The sequence below is a fragment of the Caretta caretta genome, chromosome 13 (assembly GCF_965140235.1).
Source record: "Caretta caretta isolate rCarCar2 chromosome 13, rCarCar1.hap1, whole genome shotgun sequence".
Lineage (NCBI taxonomy): Eukaryota > Metazoa > Chordata > Testudines > Cheloniidae > Caretta > Caretta caretta.
The window spans coordinates 35,149,873-35,167,958 of NC_134218.1; the positions used below are offsets into that span (position 1 = coordinate 35,149,873).

The following is an 18,086-nucleotide window of genomic DNA, read 5'->3' on the forward strand; positions in this document are numbered from 1 at the left end:
TCTGTGTGTGAGAGGGACCGAGAATATGTATACAATGTGTCTGCCCAGTGCGTCTGTGTAGAGTGCATGTATGTGTGTATAAGGTGCATGCACGTCTGCATGAGGAAATGCACATCGGGATGTAAAACGTGCGTGTGCATAAAGCGTGTGTGTCAGAGAGGCCAGGTCTACATCGCAAAGGTTTGCCAGCGTAACTCTGTTGCTCTGTGTGTGGAAAATCCTGTGCAGATGCTGACAGAAGAGACCTTTTACCGGAATCGCTTAATCATTGGTAGAGACTGTCAAAAATTGCCAATGCCGACTATATTCCAAGTCGTCATGGTGGGGTATTGGGAAAAGTTTTCAATTAGCAATAATCGCGCCTCGGATTAACCTCATTGGCTATGATACTGCCACTGTGCAAAGCACTGGCGAGGTGGGTTACCTATACCAGCAAAAGCTCCTTAGGTCGCTATTTACCACAGCTCCACTAGGAGGCTCTGCCAGTACAGATATGCTGGCATAGCCTTTTTAGCGTCAACTAGTCCTGCGTGGCTAGACTGAATGCATGATTATGTGTAAGCAGGGGAATGGCCCCGCTATTGTGGGGAACTTTCCTGGCTTCTGCACTACCCCAGTGAAGTGGGCTAGTGGAAGGATCTGAGTCCTCGCTCCCACTTCCTTTACCCAGAGGCCTCCCCGCTCTTGAGGACTTCTCTTCCACTCTCCTGCCTGGCAGAGTCCTTGTAACCCCAACAAGGCTGGGCCCAGGATTCCTGGGGGGCTTGACCCCCCAACCCTGATGTGGTCACCTAGGACAGGGGCTAGGGTGTCCCCACTGCGAGGTACACTCTCTGCACTGGATGCTTCCCTGACCCACAGATCATTTCCTACAATTTAAAGCAAATGCAAGTTATTTAATCAACAATTATTTTTAAAAAGAATAAGGAAAAATGGAAAAGATGAAAGGAAAACACGTCACCCTACTCTGTGACAGGGAACATCACAAAGAGTGTCTCTGGATGTCAGGGCAGTTCACAGTCTGTTCCTTGTAGGTCCCAGGCCTCCTTCTCAGGCCCTGGTTGTGCTGCAGGGATACTGTGGGTTGGGGTGGAGAGATAGCTCAGTGGTTTGAGCATTTGCCTGCTAAACCCAGGACTGTGAATTCAATCCCTGAGGGGGCCATTTAGGGATCTGGGGCAAAAATTGGGGATTGGTCCTGCTTTGAGCAGGGGGTTGGACTAGATGACCTCCTGAGGTCCCTTCCAACCCTGATATTCTATCTGGTGGTGGCCACGCACCTCCAGGCTTTGGGTGCTGGGACCCTTCTTCTCAGCTTCAGCCCTCTCAGGTTAAGATCCCTCTCCCAGTCTGCGCTGGGCCCTTTGCCCAGGGTCCCCCCCGGCTGGCCCCAGTTGCTCACCACACCTAGCTCCAGACTGCTCCAGCTCGACTGTTCTAGCTCTGGTTCCACTCTGCCTCAGCACTGATGCCGCTGCTCTGCCTCCAGCCCCCTGGGCTGCTTCTCTGGCTCAGTGGCTGCAGGTCTGCTCTCCCTGGGCTGTGTCTCTGGCTCTGCTGGCTGGCCCGGCTCTGCTCCCCAGCTCAGCTCGGGCCCCTGCTCTCTCCTTAGCTTGGCCCCACTCTGTCTGACCCACGCAAGTCCAGCTCACACAGAGGACCGGTCCCTCCCTGGCCTCCTGACTTCCTGATTAGCCTGCCCGCCCTGTCAGTCAGGCTGACCTGGAGCATTGGCCTCGCCATATTGTTCCTGGGGACTGTCAGTCTCAGGGTCCTGATTTCCCATTGACCCTTCCCCTTCCTTTTAGTACTGGAGCTAGCCAGCCAAAACACTCCCGCTGAATGTTAGTAAGGGGACAACAGTCTCCTTACATATGTATGGGGCTGGGGGGTGCATGTAGTGTGTAGGGGCACATGTATTCAGAAAGTGTGTGTGGGAGTGCTTGTATGCATGTGTGTATAGAGTACATGGCTGGGAGTGTGTATGTGTGCACGCACACGCGGAGTGCGTCTGGATGTCTCAGTGAATGTGTTTGTGAGTGTGTGTGTGTGTAGAGTGCTCTGTGGGGGTATGTGCTTTGTCAAACTGCTTGTGTTTGTGTCACTCTGTGGCCAAGGGTGCATTTGTCCCTGTGTCTGGCTGATCTGGGGCTTTCTCTCCAGCTCACCTTGTCGCCATCTGATCCCTGGAGTTATCCTGTTGGAGTGGGATCTGGGACAGGCTGGACTGGCTGGGCCTAGGGAGATCCAGGACAGGCAGGCTGGGCCCAGGGGGCTCCGGGGCAGGCTGGGCTGGCTGGACTGACAGGGGGAACCAGGGCAGCCCAGGCTGGCTGGACCCAGGGGGACCTGGAACAGGCCTGGCTGGTTGCATCCAGGTGATCTGGGGCAGGCCAGGCTGACTGGGCCCAGGGGGATCTGTGACAGGCTGCGCTGGTTGGATACACTATCAAGTCTGATGCTCTTTTTCTTCTGTCTTTCCCCCTGACCAGCCCAGCCCCGCAGATAACGACTGGGGAGGGGCTGGCTCCAGGGCCCACTGTTACCGGCTTGCCAGGCTCCCTCTGCACCAACTCCTGTCTGATTCACCCTGCAGTGTCCCCCAGTGCTCTTGGACTTGGGGCTTTGACACCCTCATAGTCCTGGGGCAAGCCGAGAAATGGCCCTAACGGGGCTGCCCCGACCCCATCAGCCTGGACCAGCCCAAGCTGATCCCGAGCAGGGAGTGAGGCCCGAGGGCCTGTCCCATGCTGCCCAACCCCTCTGGGTTGCCAGGTGTCAGTTAGGGTTGCCAACTTTCTAATCACAAAAAACTGAACACCCTAGCCCCACCCCTTCCCGACACCCCACTCCCTACCCCAGCCCTTCCGTGAAGCCCCCCCACCCCACTCACTGCATTCCCCCTCCTTCAGTGGCTCACACTTCCCAACCCTCACTCACTTTCACTGAGCTGGGGCAGGGAGTTGGGGTGTGAGAGGGTGTTGTTGGGAACACTGGGGCATGGCCACTAGGTAACTCGAGGGGATGAAAGACCACGAGTGTCGATGAAGCCCCCTTGCACTAGGCCCTGGTGTCCTTGGCCCCCCTCCTGCCTGGAGGCACTCGCAGCAGCTCTGCGTACTAGGCCCAAGTGTCCTTGGCCCCCCTGCCTGGAGGCACACACAGCAGTTATGCTGAGAATCTGCAACAGTATGTTGCAGAGTCAGACTGCCTAAAACTAAGCAAGGCCAAACAGGGGAGATATGGAAAAACAATGCTGAATAAAGCAGCTTTATGTATAGTTTAACAAATGATACAAAGAATCAGGGAACTAGCTGGGAACTGGATTGGCTGGCTATATAAATACTTGGAGCAGCTTGCTATTGAATAAGTATACTGGGAAAAAAAATGTATAAAAGTCTGTGTAACTTCCTGCTCTGTTGTGCAGGATTTGAGATTTTATTCTCCCTGTACCTTTTTGCAGCTGCAAATAAACTTGTCTGCTTCTTCACCCTGTTGTAATTATTGGGTGTAGCACACCGGGTAACAAACCACTCAAGCGGTTGTTCAGCCTCTCGGCACTGGGTGCCGGCAACAGTGTCAAGGTTCCTTCCCCACTCTGAACTCTAGGGTACAGATCTGGGGACCTGCATGAAAAACCCTCTAAGCTTATTTTTACCAGCTTAGGTTAAAACTTCCCCAAGGTACAAACTATTTTACCCTTTGCCCTTGGACTTTATTGCTGCCACCACCAATCCTCTAAAAAATATATAACAGGGAGAGAGCCCGCTTGGAAACGTCTTTCCCCCGCCAAAATCCAAACCCTACAACCCGTTTCCTGGGGAAGACTTGATAAAAATCCTCACCAATTTGCATAGGTGAACACAGACCCAAACCCTTGGATCTTAAGAACAATGAAAAAGCAATCAGGTTCTTAAAAGAAGAATTTTAATGGAAGAAAAAGTAAAAGAATCACCTCTGTAAAATCAGGATGGTAAATACCTTACAGGGTAATCAGATTCAAAACATAGAGAATCCCTCTAGGCAAAACCTTAAGTTCCAAAAAGACACAAAAACAGGAATCTACATTCCATTCAGCACAGCTTATTTTATCAGCCATTTAAACAAAACAGACTCTAACGCATACCTAGCTAGATTACTTACTAAATTCTAAGACTCCATTCCTGTTCTGTCCCCGGCAAAAGCATCACACAGACCTTTGTTTCTCCCCCCTCCAGCTTTGAAAGTATCTTGTCTCCTCATTGGTCATTTTGGTCAGGTGCCAGCGAGGTTATCTTAGCTTCTTAACCCTTTACAGGTGAGACAATTTTTCCTCTGGCCAGGAGGGATTTTAAAGGTATTTAAAAGATCTTAAAGGGGGTGAGGGCTCCAGCTGGGAGTGTAGGCTCTGGGGTGAGGGATTTGGGGTACAGGAGGGGGCTCCAGATGGGGGGTGGGACCAAGGTATTCGGAGTGCGGGAGGGGGCTGTGGGTTGAGGCAGAGGGTTGGGATGAAGGAGGGGGTATGGGCTCTGGGCTGGGGCTGTGGTCTCTGGGGTGGGGCCTGATATAAGGGGTTTAGGGTGTGGGATAGGCTCTGGGCTGGGGCAGAGGGTTGAGGTGATGGGGGGCATGAGGGCTCCGGCTGGGGTTGCAGGCTCTGTAGTGGGCCCAGGGCTGGGAGTTGGGGTGCAGGAGGGGGCTCTGTGTTTGGTGGGGACTCAGGGCTGGGGTTGGGGTTCGGGCATGGGCTTACCTCGGGCGGCTCCCAGTCAGCAGCATAACAGGGCAAAGGTATGCTCCCTGCCTGTCCTAGCTCCGTGCTGCCCCCCAGAAATGGCCAGCAGGTCTAGCTCCTAGCTGGGGGTGGGGCAGGAGGCTCTGTGCATTGCTCTCACGTGCAGGCACCACCCCCCCAGCTCCCATAGGCCACGGTTCCTGGCCAATGGGAGCACAGAGCCAGTGCTTGGGGCAGGGACAGCACGGGGAGACCCATGGCCCCTCTGCCTAGGAACCGGACCTGCTAGCCACTTCCAGGGTGCAGCATGGTGCCGGGACAGGTAGGGTCTAGTCTGTCTTAAATCAGCAGCACCACCAACCAGACTTTTAACGGCCCAGTCTGCAGTTCTGACCAGAGCCGCCAGGCTACCTTTTTGACCGGGCGTTCCGGTAGCAAAACCGGACACCTGGCAACCCTAGGGTCAGGTGGTGCCAATGTGTCTCATACTATTGTGAGGGCGGGCAGAGGTGCTGGTCTGCTGGAAGATGCTAATAGTGCAGGCCGCCAGTTGTCCAAGCTGTAGACAATTGCAACAGTGGCTGTGCTAAAGAGCTCACACTGGCTCTGCCTATACTGGATGTTGGAAGCCCGGGATCTGATCCCAGTTTGATCCCAACTCCCCCTTTCCTCCACACCCAAATCAGACTGGTTCCAGGGGGCAGGACAGAGCCCAATGCCTGCTGCAACTCAGCACCAAGCACCGTTCCATCGCCATGGAGCCTGTGGCTGCGAGCAGATGAGCCATTCACTGGCAAATCTCAGAGGAAGCCTCTTTATTCCTGGATCCCCCTCCCAGATATGGACCCAGAGCCAGCCAGACCCTACCGCTCTGGGTCAACATTGCAGCTGGTGCCCTTCAAACAAAGAGGTCCTGTACCATGTTCCCCAACTGCCACCGAGCCACCCAGCCTGTGGCCACACAGGGACTAGGGACAGGGCCTCTGAAAGGGAAAGGCCCCATATCCAATCCCCACCCCCGTGAGCCAGCCAGTTCTGGAGCCAGATCAGAGCCAGTGCCCCTTAAAGAGGAAAAGCCCCAGATTGCACTCCCCCGCCCCCTGAGCCAGCTGGTCCCCTGACCTAGGGCTGGATCGGAGCCTCTGCACCTTATTCCATTCCCTGATCCCTCTGAGCAATCTAGCTGTATTCCTGGCATGCTGCTAGGGTTAAATAACTCCGGATAACCAGTGATTCTGCACCCAGCCCCCGCAAAAACACTCCCCCTTGTTCTGCATTTGCAGGAAAGTATTTTATTGCAAGAAGTAGCGAGAATATGAAACTCAGTGACAGCTTCCCCAGAGCTCAGCCTGAGACAACATCCACACAGCATCCAGTGGATCAGGGATGGGAAAGGGCTGTACAGTATAATGGGCACTAGGGGCAGCAGGGAGCAGGGGATGGGGGAGGGGTGGCCACCAAGTGGTTCATGGGAATTTTGGTCTATCCTGGGAGAGTAAAGTAGGGGACCCGAACCAAATCAGTCTGGGATTTCAGAGCTGTTCGGCCTCTTCCACTCCTGGTGGTTCGGGGCAGCCCAGCCCAAGTCCAGGCCAGTTGTGTTTGGATCCTGCCCAGCGACGCGAGGGCTGGGCTCAGACTGAGGGTCTCAGTGCCAGCTGGGGGGGCTGGGTGCCCGGATTTTCACTTGCGTGGATGGGAAGTGGGCACCCAGCGTGGGAAATCTCCCCACAGGCCCCAATTGCTGTCCTGTGGGATAAAGGGAGATGCTGAATGTCCCTGTGGAGATTCATGGCGGGCGCTACCCAGGTGGGGCAAGGATAGGGCAGGAGAGCCCCCAGCGAAAGAAGAATGCCAATGAGCAAAAGGGGCGTGGGGGCAGCAGGGGGATCCCCTGTTCCCAGCTCATGGCAGGTACGTTGGCTCTAAGTGCACAGGCAGCCCCTGGACACAGGCCACACGGACCCTGGTGACTCCGGTTGCAGCCCTGTATCTACAGTGCCCTGGTCGGGAGCCAGGCAGCACCCGGCATGTGGTGACTCTGAATGATCTGTTGCTGTCATAGAGGTTGCCGCTGACGGGTCTCCCTCTGCTGCCGCAGATCTCTTGGAGCTGGCCGGTGCGGGCGTGGATGAAGGTATTGGTTGGTTTGCATTGGCGGCGGGTCAGGCCCCTGCGCTGCATCAGGAGGTTGCAGTAGAGCCGGTTGCTGGAGGCACTGGTCTTGGGGTTGTCGACGTGTTGTCTCACAAACTGCTGGTAGCTGGCACCTTCACTGAGCTGGGCCAGGCCGGCAGCCAGCAGGATGAGGGGCAGTAGGAGCGTGAGGCGGGGTCCTCTTGGGGCCATGGCCGTGTCTGTCACTGGATCGACCTGCAGTGGGGAGAGGGGGAAGATGGATGGAGACAGCATGGCGGGGGAGGATCTGTCTCCTCCATGGAACCTCCAGGGCCTGAACCCCAAGCCCACCATTATACCCTCACACCCCACTCTGTCCCCCAAAAACCACCACAACCCATGATCCCATCCCACTCTAGCCCCAGGACCCCTCACCTCCCACCCAACTCTTGCCCAAATATAAGAGAGTTATTATTTTTATCACATGGCACCTAAATACCCTGCCGAAGATCTGGGCCCCCATTGTGTCATGTGCTGCACAGACCCCAGTTGAAATCAGGGCCTCCCCACTCTATCCCATTATTCCCCACTCCCCTCCCAGAGGGGAGATAGCACTCAGGAGTCCTGACTCCCTGTCCACCTGCTCTAACCACTAGGTCATGCTGCATCCCAGAAACAAATCCTGAAGTTGCAGCCCCATGTGACACTGTTCTCTCCTGTCTCCCAGCTGGTGGAATCTCCTGCAATTTACCCAAGTCCTTGTTCCTTTGCTGTTGTCAGAGAGATGGATCCCAGCCTCTGCAGAGCTGAACCTCACCCTGATCCTCCTGCACATTTTGGCATGGGTTATATAGAGCCCAGCCAGACATGGAGTGAGAGGGCAAATCCAGTAAACAATTGTGTCAGCAGGACTTCCTGATACCTGGCAATTAAAAGCAGTGACCTGGCAGGAAGGGCATGGGTGGGGAATAAATAGCACATGTCCTGCTAGACACCTGGGCTTCATGGAAACATCTCAGGGTGTGTCTACCCAGCAAGCAAAGGTGTGATTGTAGCATGGGTGGGCAGAGCTGGGCCAGCTTTAATCAATCAAGTTCCAGACCGCCAGAAGCTACTCTGGTTGGTAACCTATGCTGAAGTCCATGCCACTATGTCTCTACTTCCCTTTTAACCTGTGTTAGCTAGATTAAAGCTAGCATAGCAGTGCTGACGTGTGCTACAAATACTCTTCATTTGCTGCAGACAGAGCCTAAGTCCTGACCCATTGGCACCTTCCTAATCCAGCCCAAACCTGGAAACTCACAGCTCTGCCGCTGCCCCTCACTCCCAACCCACAGCCTCTGCTGTCCCAGCCCTGGCCTCTCCCCACCCACACCGAGCTCTGCTAATGCCCCTCAATCTCAGCTTGCAGCCCCCTACTCTCTCTCTGCCCTGGGTTCCCCATGAACACATTCATGCCCGTGTCCTTCAATTCTGACCAGCAGCATCACCACCCTCCTTTCCTCAGGCAGCTCTGGACCTTAATGAGGAACTATAATGGTTTCTCTTCATCTGATCAGTGTTATACAGACAAAACTGCACAGGATCGTTTCAGGGGACAAGACGTCACATTTATTATAACACAATTTGATTTATGACCAATAACTAATATCTAATACCTATGTATACACACACACATCCACACACACCCCAAATGTTCTGCAGCTGCTGTATAGTTACCAGTCCTGTATGTAGCTTGAGCTCGTGGCTTGGGTTCGTAGCTTGTGGCAGCTAACTGGCCAAGAAAGCCGGGCACAAGGAAGGGCTGGGTCTCTGTTGGGCATGCACCGATGCCCTTCCATGTTGGCAGCAGAATGTTACCCTCCAAAGTCTTCCCTCTCACCCATCCTTTTTGTAGGCTTTAGTTTGAATCCAGAGTCTATAGATCGTGCTGTGTCACGCTGCCTCTGGGTTCGGTGTGATTGATCACCTGTCAATTGCAGACATGATTTTCAGCCTGGGACCTGGCTTTGATGTTTCTTCAGTTGTACTTTTGTTCTTTTCTTGTTAGGGTGGACTCTTCTTGCTTTGTCTGCATCTTCAGCCATTGGTGTTTACACTTTTATTTCATCAGGACAGGCTGGGGCTGGAGGTTGATTCCATCATCCATACATACCTCATTCACACATCTAAACTAAACTAATAAGATTACAGCAGGGTTTTGCAAAAATGAAGTGAGCATTTTAAAATGGAGTTTGGGACAAGTTAAAATGGAGTTTGGGTTACAACATGGACAAGTGTAAGGAATGGCAAACAGTGAACAAAGTTACAATTTCAGAGTAGCAGCCGTGTTAGTCTGTATTCACAAAAAGAAAGGGAGGACTTGTGGCACCTTAGAAACTAACGAATTTATTTGTTATTTATATATTTATTGCGTTACAATGTTGAAGCAGTGCAAGTTTCAGTGATTTAAGCAGCAATTGGATTGAAAGTGAAACTCAATTAACCAGTTATTGGGGTAACTGGTTTTATGAATGAATGTTGTTTCATTCATAAAACTTTTCTTATGAAGTTATATTAATAAAGTGAACAATTAAAACCAATTTCATTGATCCGTTCTACATCAGCAGGCCATCATGTCTCCAAAAGCACAGCGGAAAGAGAGTGGGAGGCAGAGCTCTGCATGCAAGCACACTGAGGTCTGAGATTTTCTCAGGCACATAAGGAATTTGGAGGCCATGAGAACTAGCTGGAAACTGGACATCTAAATCCCTTGGGTGATTTGAAGATGGCAGTTACAGCACACGTATCCCTGGGGCTACCGTGCTGTCAGAACAGGAAGAGAGGAGATCAAACTCAGTCTTAAGGGCTGGGTGTGACAGCACACCTCACACATCCACGTACGGTGGCCACTCACGCATTCCCAGAATCCCAGAAACGATGGTACTTCTGGGAACGGGGTGACCCCACTCCCACCGGCGTGACCTAGTAGACATGGTACGTATGAGGTCATGCCATACGGAGGATGCAATTTCAAAGAGCATGCTACTCCATCCCCATGAGTGCCAGGTCACGCTGGCTGTGGCAGAACTGCGCATTCTTCCAAAAGGCGTCCCTTGTCCAACACCAGACAAAAGCACATCCCATTGTATCTGGGGACAAACCACCTAAAAAGAGGCGTCTGGTTCAAAACCAGACGCATGGCCAACCTGCAGCTAAGTGATTCTTTCCCTTCAGGATAAGAATGATTCTCTGAAGGAAGAAGAACCCCCTATTGGATGCCATTGGGTGTCTGCCCTATTTGTGAGGGGAAGAAATGTGTGCTTGGAATTTTAATAATGAAAGGAGAGAGAGAGATGAGGAAGAACATGATGAGAGAGAGAGAGTGACACAGGAGTGTTGTAATTTTTTTCTCTTGGGACCGAAGCCACGTCCCTGTTTCAAAAGGAACAGGTTGGGTAGGGCGGGGTTGGCGTTTCGGCTTGCTCACCCATTGGCTCTGGGCAAGGGAAGGAAGATGGTATGTGGAAAGAGACACTTGGAGGAATGCATGCAGATAGACACACAAGAACACACAGGGCACAACATTGGAGACAGACAAGGATCTGACTGACCCAAGCCAGGTGTACTCACCTCACACTGGACAGGGAAGTGTTAACCCCGCACTGTGGGCCAAGAAAGCCATACCCCCTCGCCCCTGCTGGGCATGCTCCAACTGGAGCACCAGTATAAAAGGGAGCAGCTTAGCTCAGTCAGGGCTGTCCACCAAAGAGAGAGAGGACACACATTGCCAGCTTGAGCCTGGGAGCCACTGAAGCCCCAAATTGTGGAAGCCAGACCCGCTGAGACCCAGGCTGTTACCTGCCTACCTGAGGATGCCTGAGGGCGAGCGGAGCTGCAGAGAGCTGCACAGGCCGAGGAACCCAGAGACCCCAGAGACACCAGGACCACCGCATCCGGACACAGGGTAGGAAGTAGTCCAGGGGGACTATACATTGATCTGGTAATGGAACTGAGTGATAAGTCAGCGTGTTTTGCTAGGATCCTCGCTGACTCAGTGATGAGTACACTCGCCGCTGACAGGGCCCAGGGCTGGGGCCTCATGGAGTAGGGAGGACCCGGATCCCCTTACCCCCGCCAACAAACCCCCCCTTGGTGATGGCCCATCCCCCCCTTACAGCCATTAAGCAATGCCATTGGGTCACACGGCCCCAAGGGAGAGGGCATCTATATTGATTCTAGCTACTAGGGCATATATCCTGCGAGGCAGAGCCCTCTATACTGACTCTGGCCATTGGCCACTCAGTCCTCAGGGACAGGGCCCCAATCCTGACTCTGGCCTTTAGACCACACTTCCCTGGGGGAGAGGACAGCTATATTGACTCTGGACACTAGGCCAGGCTTTCCTGAGGTAAAGGGTGGCCAAGTGGACTTAGCCACAGGGCTGTAAAACTCTTGCCCTACCCAAAGGGGGGACGGGGTGTACTCGCCCTGTGACACCCCAACATAAGATAAAAACGTGCACACAAGTTGGAAGAGAAGCCATGCAAGATTGTTCCAAGCAAGAGTCACCCATGCACAAAGCACAAACACACACAGAAGAACCTAATATGAGACACACAACACTAGTACAAGCCAGGGATTCAAACACACAGAACACAAAACCACACCAGACAAAAAAATGAAACACACAAGACCGACCCACACAAACGCAGATACAAGCCCAAACATGACACATAGAATCATAGAATATCAGGGTTGGAAGGGACCTCAGGAGGTCATCTAGTCCAACCCCCTGCTCAAAGCAGGACCAATCCCGAACATGGACAGATGTGACTCACAAAAGCAAGAATTTTGGATTTTCCTTTTGGGGCAGTAATACCAGTGGAAAGAAGCTTGTACCGGTAGAGCTGATTGGTGTCAACAGCACACTGCCTGATTGGCTACATTGTCTGATTTGCTGCAAGAGTCACCAGAGCTGTTCTTGAGTCCATTACTGATCTTCAAAGCCCAAGTTGCCACCCTGGAGGCGCAAGTTCAAGCCAAGCTGCCTTAAGCTCTGATTCCGACAAACTCAAGCTCTACCTAGCTGATGCATTCCATAGCAATCATGATAAATTTAGTGGATTCCTAAATTAGAGTCAGCTTGACCTAAACAACAATGTGAAAAATAAACTGGTCTGGGTGGAATCCACATCCGGCCTTCATTAAGATCTACAACTAACTGACCAAAGGCCTCCAAGAAGAAAGATGGTTTGCCTCGCTCCTGCCAGCTCCAGCTCCGCCATCACCAGTCCCTTTTCTATTGGCAAACGGATGTAAGTCACTCAGGTCTGGCCCCACCTCTCCAACATGGAAAAGAATGGACGTCTGGCATTGGGCCTCTGCCTATACTGTGGGGAACCAGGATATTTTGCAATGAGCTGCCCTCCCAGGGCCCAAGCTGTGCCCAGGTCAGGAAATGCCAGACACCAGCCCTGATAAGGTCGTCCAGGCTGTGTTGGCACCCTTCCTCCCTCCCCAGCAGCGCACACCGACACTCATCTGCCAGTACCCTGGTGATGGCCAATCAGCAACCAACACATCTCCAACTCCCTCTCCAGCTCTCGCACTTTGCAAAGCCCAGCACTAACTTTGAGATACTGGTGGACTCGGGTGCCTTCAAGCAATTCCATGGATGTGGATCCCACCCAAGCATATCTTTTCCCCACCCAGTGCATGGACTTCCAGAGTTAGTGGAGTCCATAGAGGGGTCCCTCATTTCGCCAGGACCAGTCACACACAAGATGGCTCCCTTAGAGTTCACTGCCCTTTCAGGCCACCAAGAATCCTCCAATATGGGCTACTATGGACCATATTCCTCAGTTGTCTTTGGCATCTTCTGACTTGTTGCCCACAACCCATGCATCCACTGGCAGTCAGGCTATGATGTGTTGGGTCACAGAAATCCCCTTGTGACTGCCACCTGATGTGCTGAGATTATTTCTGAGCCCATTTTCCCTGGCAGCTTGGGACTTCAGTACCATAGAATCATAAAATATCGGGGTTGGAAGGGACCTCAGGAGGTCATCAGTCCAACCCCCTGCTCAAAGCAGGACCAATCCCCAATTAAATCATCCCAGCCACGGCTTTGTCAAGCCTGACCTTAAAAACTTCTAAGGAAGGAGATTCTACCACCTCCCTAGGTAACGCATTCCAATGTTTCACCACCCTCCTAGTGAAAGAGTTTTTCCTAATGTCCAACCTAAACCTCCCCCACTGCAACTTGAGACCATTACTCCTTGTCCTGTCCTCTTCTACCACTGAGAATAGTCTAGAACCATCTTCTCTGGAACCCCCTTTCAGATAGTTGAAAGCAGCTATCAAATCCCCCCTCATTCTTCTCTTCTGCAGACTAAACAATCCCAGTTCCCTCAGCCTCTCCTCATAACTCATGTGTTCCAGACCCCTAATCATTTTTGTTGCCCTGTGCTGGACTCTTTCCAATTTATCCACATCCTTCTTGTAGTGTGGGGCCCAAAACTGGACACAGTACTCCAGATGAGGCCTCACCAATGTCGAATAGAGGGGAACGATCACGTCCCTCGATCTGCTCACTGTGCCCCTACTTATACATCCCAAAATGCCATTGGCCTTCTTGGCAACAAGGGCACACTGCTGACTCATATCCAGCTTCTCGTCCACTGTCACCCCTAGGTCCTTTTCCGCAGAACTGCTGCCTAGCCATTCGGTCCCTAGTCTGTAGCTGTGCATTGGGTTCTTCCGTCCTAAGTGCAGGACCCTGCACTTATCCTTATTGAACCTCATCAGATTTCTTTTGGTCCAATCCTCCAATTTGTCTAGGTCCCTCTGTATCCTATCCCTGCCCTCCAGCATATCTACCACTCCTCCCAGTTTAGTATCATCCGCAAATTTGCTGAGAGTGCAATCCACACCATCCTCCAGATCATTTATGAAGATATTGAACAAAACCGGTCCCAGGACCGACCCTTGGGGCACTCCACTTGATACCGGCTGCCAACTAGACATGGAGCCATTGATCACTACCCGTTGAGCCCGACAATCTAGCCAGCTTTCTACCCACCTTATAGTGCATTCATCCAGCCCATACTTCTTTAACTTGCTGACAAGAATACTGTGGGAGACCATGTCAAAAGCTTTGCTAAAGTCAAGAAACAATACATCCACTGCTTTCCCTTCGTCCACAGAACCAGTAATCTCATCATAGAAGGCGATTAGATTAGTCAGGCATGACCTTCCCTTGGTGAATCCATGCTGACTGTTCCTGATCACTTTCCTCTCATGTAAGTGCTTCAGGATTGATTCTTTGAGGACCTGCTCCATGATTTTTCTGGGGACTGAGGTGAGGCTGGCTGGCCTGTAGTTCCCAGGATCCTCCTTCTTCCCTTTTTTAAAGATTGGCACTACATTAGCCTTTTTCCAGTCATCTGGGACTTCCCCCGTTCGCCACAAGTTTTCAAAGATAATGGCCAATGGCTCTGCAATCACAGCCGCCAGTTCCTTTAACACTCTCGGATGCAACTCGTCCGGCCCCATGGACTTGTGCACGTCCAGCTTTTCTAAATAGTCCCTAACCACCTCTTTCTCCACAGAGGGCTGGCCCTCTATTCCCCATATTGTGATGCCCAGCGCAGCAGTCTGGGAGCTGACCTTGGTAGTGAAGACAGAGGCAAAAAAAGCATTGAGTACATTAGCTTTTTCCACATCCTCTGTCACTAGGTTGCCTCCCTCATTCATTAAGGGGCCCACACTTTCCTTGGCTTTCTTCTTGTTGCCAACATACCTGAAGAAACCCTTCTTGTTACTCTTGACATCTCTTGCTAGCTGCAGCTCCAGGTGCGATTTGGCCCTCCTGATTTCATTCCTACATGCCCGAGCAATATTTTTATACTCTTCCCTGGTCATATGTCCAACCTTCCACTTCTTGTAAGCTTCTTTTTTATGTTTAAGATCCGCTAGGATTTCACCGTTAAGCCAAGCTGGTCGCCTGCCATATCTACCATTCTTTCAACACATTGGGATGGTTTGTCCCTGTAACCTCAACAGGGATTCATAGAATCATAGAATATCAGGGTTGGAAGGGACCCCTGAAGGTCATCTAGTCCAACCCCCTGCTCGAAGCAGGACCAATTCCCAGTTAAATCATCCCAGCCAGGGCTTTGTCAAGCCTGACCTTAAAAACCTCTAAGGAAGGAGATTCTACCACCTCCCTAGGTAACGCATTCCAGTGTTTCATCACCCTCTTAGTGAAAAAGTTTTTCCTAATATCCAATCTAAACCTCCCCCACTGCAACTTGAGACCATTACTCCTCGTTCTGTCATCTGCTACCATTGAGAACAGTCTAGAGCCATCCTCTTTGGAACCCCCTTTCAGGTAGTTGAAAGCAGCTATCAAATCCCCCCTCATTCTTCTCTTCTGCAGGCTAAACAATCCCAGCTTCCTCAGCCTCTCCTCATAAGTCATGTGTTCTAGACCCCTAATCATTTTTGTTGCCCTTCGCTGGACTCTCTCCAATTTATCCACATCCTTCTTGTAGTGTGGGGCCCAAAACTGGACACAGTACTCCAGATGAGGCCTCACCAATGTTGAATAGAGGGGAATGATCACATCCCTCGATCTGCTCGCTATGCCCCTACTTATACATCCCAAAATGCCATTGGCCTTCTTGGCAACAAGGGCACACTGCTGACTCATATCCAGCTTCTCGTCCACTGTCACCCCTAGGTCCTTTTCCGCAGAACTGCTGCCTAGCCATTCGGTCCCTAGTCTGTAGCGGTGCGTTGGGTTCTTCCGTCCTAAGTGCAGGACCCTGCACTTATCCTTATTGAACCTCATCAGATTTCTTTTGGCCCAATCCTCCAATTTGTCTAGGTCCTTCTGTATCCTATCCCTCCCCTCCAGCGTATCTACCACTCCTCCCAGTTTAGTATCATCCGCAAATTTGCTGAGAGTGCAATCCACACCATCCTCCAGATCATTTATGAAGATATTGAACAATTCCTTGAAATATTGTATTCCTTGAAATACAGCCAGCTCTCCTGGACTCCTTTCCCCTTCATGTTAGTCCCCCAGGGGATCCTACCCATCCGTTCCCTGAGGGAGTCGAAGTCTGCTTTCCTGAAGTCCAGGGTCCGTATCCTGCTGCTTACCTTTCTTCCCTGTGTCAGGATCCTGAATTCAACCAACTCATGGTCACTGCCTCCCAGATTCCCATCCACTTTTGCTTTCCCCACTAATTCTTCCCGGTTTGTGAGCAGCAGGTCAAGAGAAGCTCCCCCCATAGTTGGCTCCTCTAGCACTTGCACCAGGAAATTGTCCCCTACACTTTCCAAAAACTTCCTGGATTGTCTATGCACCGCTGTATTGCTCTCCCAGCAGATATCAGGAATATTAAAGTCACCCATGAGAACCAGGGTGTGCGATCTAGTAGCTTCTGCGAGCTGCCGGAAGAAAGCCTCATCCACCTCATCCCCCTGGTCCGGTGGTCTATAGCAGACTCCCACCACTACATCACTCTTGTCGCTCACACTTCTAAACTTGATCCAGAGACATTCAAGTTTTTCTGCAGTTTTGTACCGGAGCTCTGAGCAGTCATACTGCTCCCTTACATACAGTGCTACTCCCCAACCTTTTCTGCCCTGCCTGTCCTTCGTGAACAGTTTATAACCATCCATGACAGTACTCCAGTCATGTGAATTATCCCACCAAGTCTCTGTTATTCCAATCATGTCATAATTCCTTGACATCACCAGGACCTCCAGTTCTCCCTGCTTGTTTCCAAGGCTTTGTGCATTTGTGTATAGGCACTTGAGATAACCCGCTGATCGCCCCTTGTTCTCAGTATGAGGCAGGAGCCCTCCCCTTTCGCATTCTCCTGCTCGTGTTTCCTCCCGGTATCCCACGTCCCCACTTACCTCAGGGCTTTGGTCTCCTTCCCCTGGTGAACCTAGTTTAAAGCCCTCCTTACTAGGTTAGCCAGCCTGCTCGCGAAGATGCTCATCCCTCTCTTTGTTAAGTGGAGCCCGTCTCTGCCTAGCACTCCTCCTTCTTGGTACACCATCCCATGATCAAAGAATCCAAAGCTTTCTCTCCGACACCACCTGCATAGCCATTCCTTGACTTCCACGATTCGACGATCCCTACCCCGGCCTTTTCCTTCCACGGGGAGGATGGACGAGAACACCACTTGCACCTCATACTCCTTTATCCTCCTTCCCAGAGCCACGTAGTCTGCAGTGATCCGCTCAAGGTCATTCTTGGCAGTATCACTGGTGCCCACGTGGAAAAGCAGGAAGGGGTAGCGGTCCGAGGGCTTGATGAGTCTCAGCAGTCTCTCCGTCACATCGCAAATCTTAGCCCCTGGCAAGCAGCAGACTTCTCGGTTTTCCCGGTCAGGGCGGCAGATAGATGACTCAGTCCCCCTGAGGAGAGAGTCCCCGACCACTACCACCCGCCTCCTTCTCTTGGGAGTGGTGGTCGTGGAACACCCAACCTTAGGACAGTGCATCTCATGCCTTTCAACTGGTGGAGTCTCCTTCTGCTCCCTTCCCCCAGATGTATCATCTGGGCCACTCCCTGCAATGGTACCTGTGGAGAGAACATGAAAATGGTTACTTACCTGTGTCTGTGTTGCTGGTACATGGACGTTCCCCCTTCTTCTTCTGGAGGTCACATGTTGCCAGATTTCTTCACCGTCCTCCTGTCCGTGCTGCGCAGCCTGCTCTGCATCTTCAGAACCGTGTACCTGTAGAAGCATATCCTGACGTCTGTCCAGGAAATCTTCAGTTTCTCTTATGCAACGAAGGGTCGATACCTGTTGCTCCAGACCTTGAACCTTCTCTTCCAATATGGAGACCAGCTTGCACTTTGTACACACAAAGTCGCTTCTGTCCTGTGGAAGAAAGACAAACATGGCACATCCAGTGCAGGTCACAACAGTTGAAAACTCCCCATCCATATTACTTTCCTACTATGAACTTCCTCAGGAGATGCAGTAATTACTCAGAGAAGTCGTTACGGTGTAAGCCTCAGTGGGCTCACTCCAGGCAAACTCCTGCTGTTTGCTGCTCTGCTGTCCCCTGCTGCTCAGCTGGTTCCCCGCCGCTCAGACTACTGCACTGGGCAGCACAGCATGGGGAGGAGGTGGCCAGCCCTCTGTGAAGGAAGAAGTGGTTCGGGGCTATTTAGAAAAACTGGACATACACAAGTCCATGGGGCCAGATGCGTTGCATCTGAGAGTACTAAAGGAAT

At 51.9% G+C, this 18,086-nt stretch overlaps 1 protein-coding gene and 1 pseudogene across 1 annotated transcript; both read right to left on the reverse strand.

Annotated features, from left to right (window-relative positions):
- Positions 1 to 257: 257 nt before the first annotated feature.
- On the reverse strand, positions 258 to 407 carry LOC125622687 (U4 spliceosomal RNA; annotated as a pseudogene).
- Positions 408 to 5,993: 5,586 nt separating this feature from the next.
- Positions 5,994 to 17,677, reverse strand: LOC125622331 (ribonuclease-like). Its single transcript, XM_048820311.2, has 2 exons — positions 17,455 to 17,677; positions 5,994 to 7,090 (listed from the first exon to the last, which is right to left on the reverse strand). The coding sequence occupies exons 1-2, from the start codon at positions 17,590 to 17,592 to the stop codon at positions 6,623 to 6,625; spliced, it is 606 nt and encodes a 201-aa protein (XP_048676268.2). The 5' UTR covers positions 17,593 to 17,677; the 3' UTR covers positions 5,994 to 6,622.
- Between the last annotated feature and the right edge of the window lie 409 nt (positions 17,678 to 18,086).

What these genes read in the sequence shown, in the direction of transcription:
- LOC125622331 (XM_048820311.2), bottom strand. Translation starts at nt 17,592, where the DNA reads ATGCTTCTACAGGTACACGGTTCTGAAGATGCAGAGCAGGCTGCGCAG. An exon ending in TACCAGCAACACAGACACAG is followed by an intron (nt 7,091 to 17,454) that starts GTAAGTAACCAT and finishes TCCCCACTGCAG; the next exon opens with GTCGATCCAGTGACAGACAC.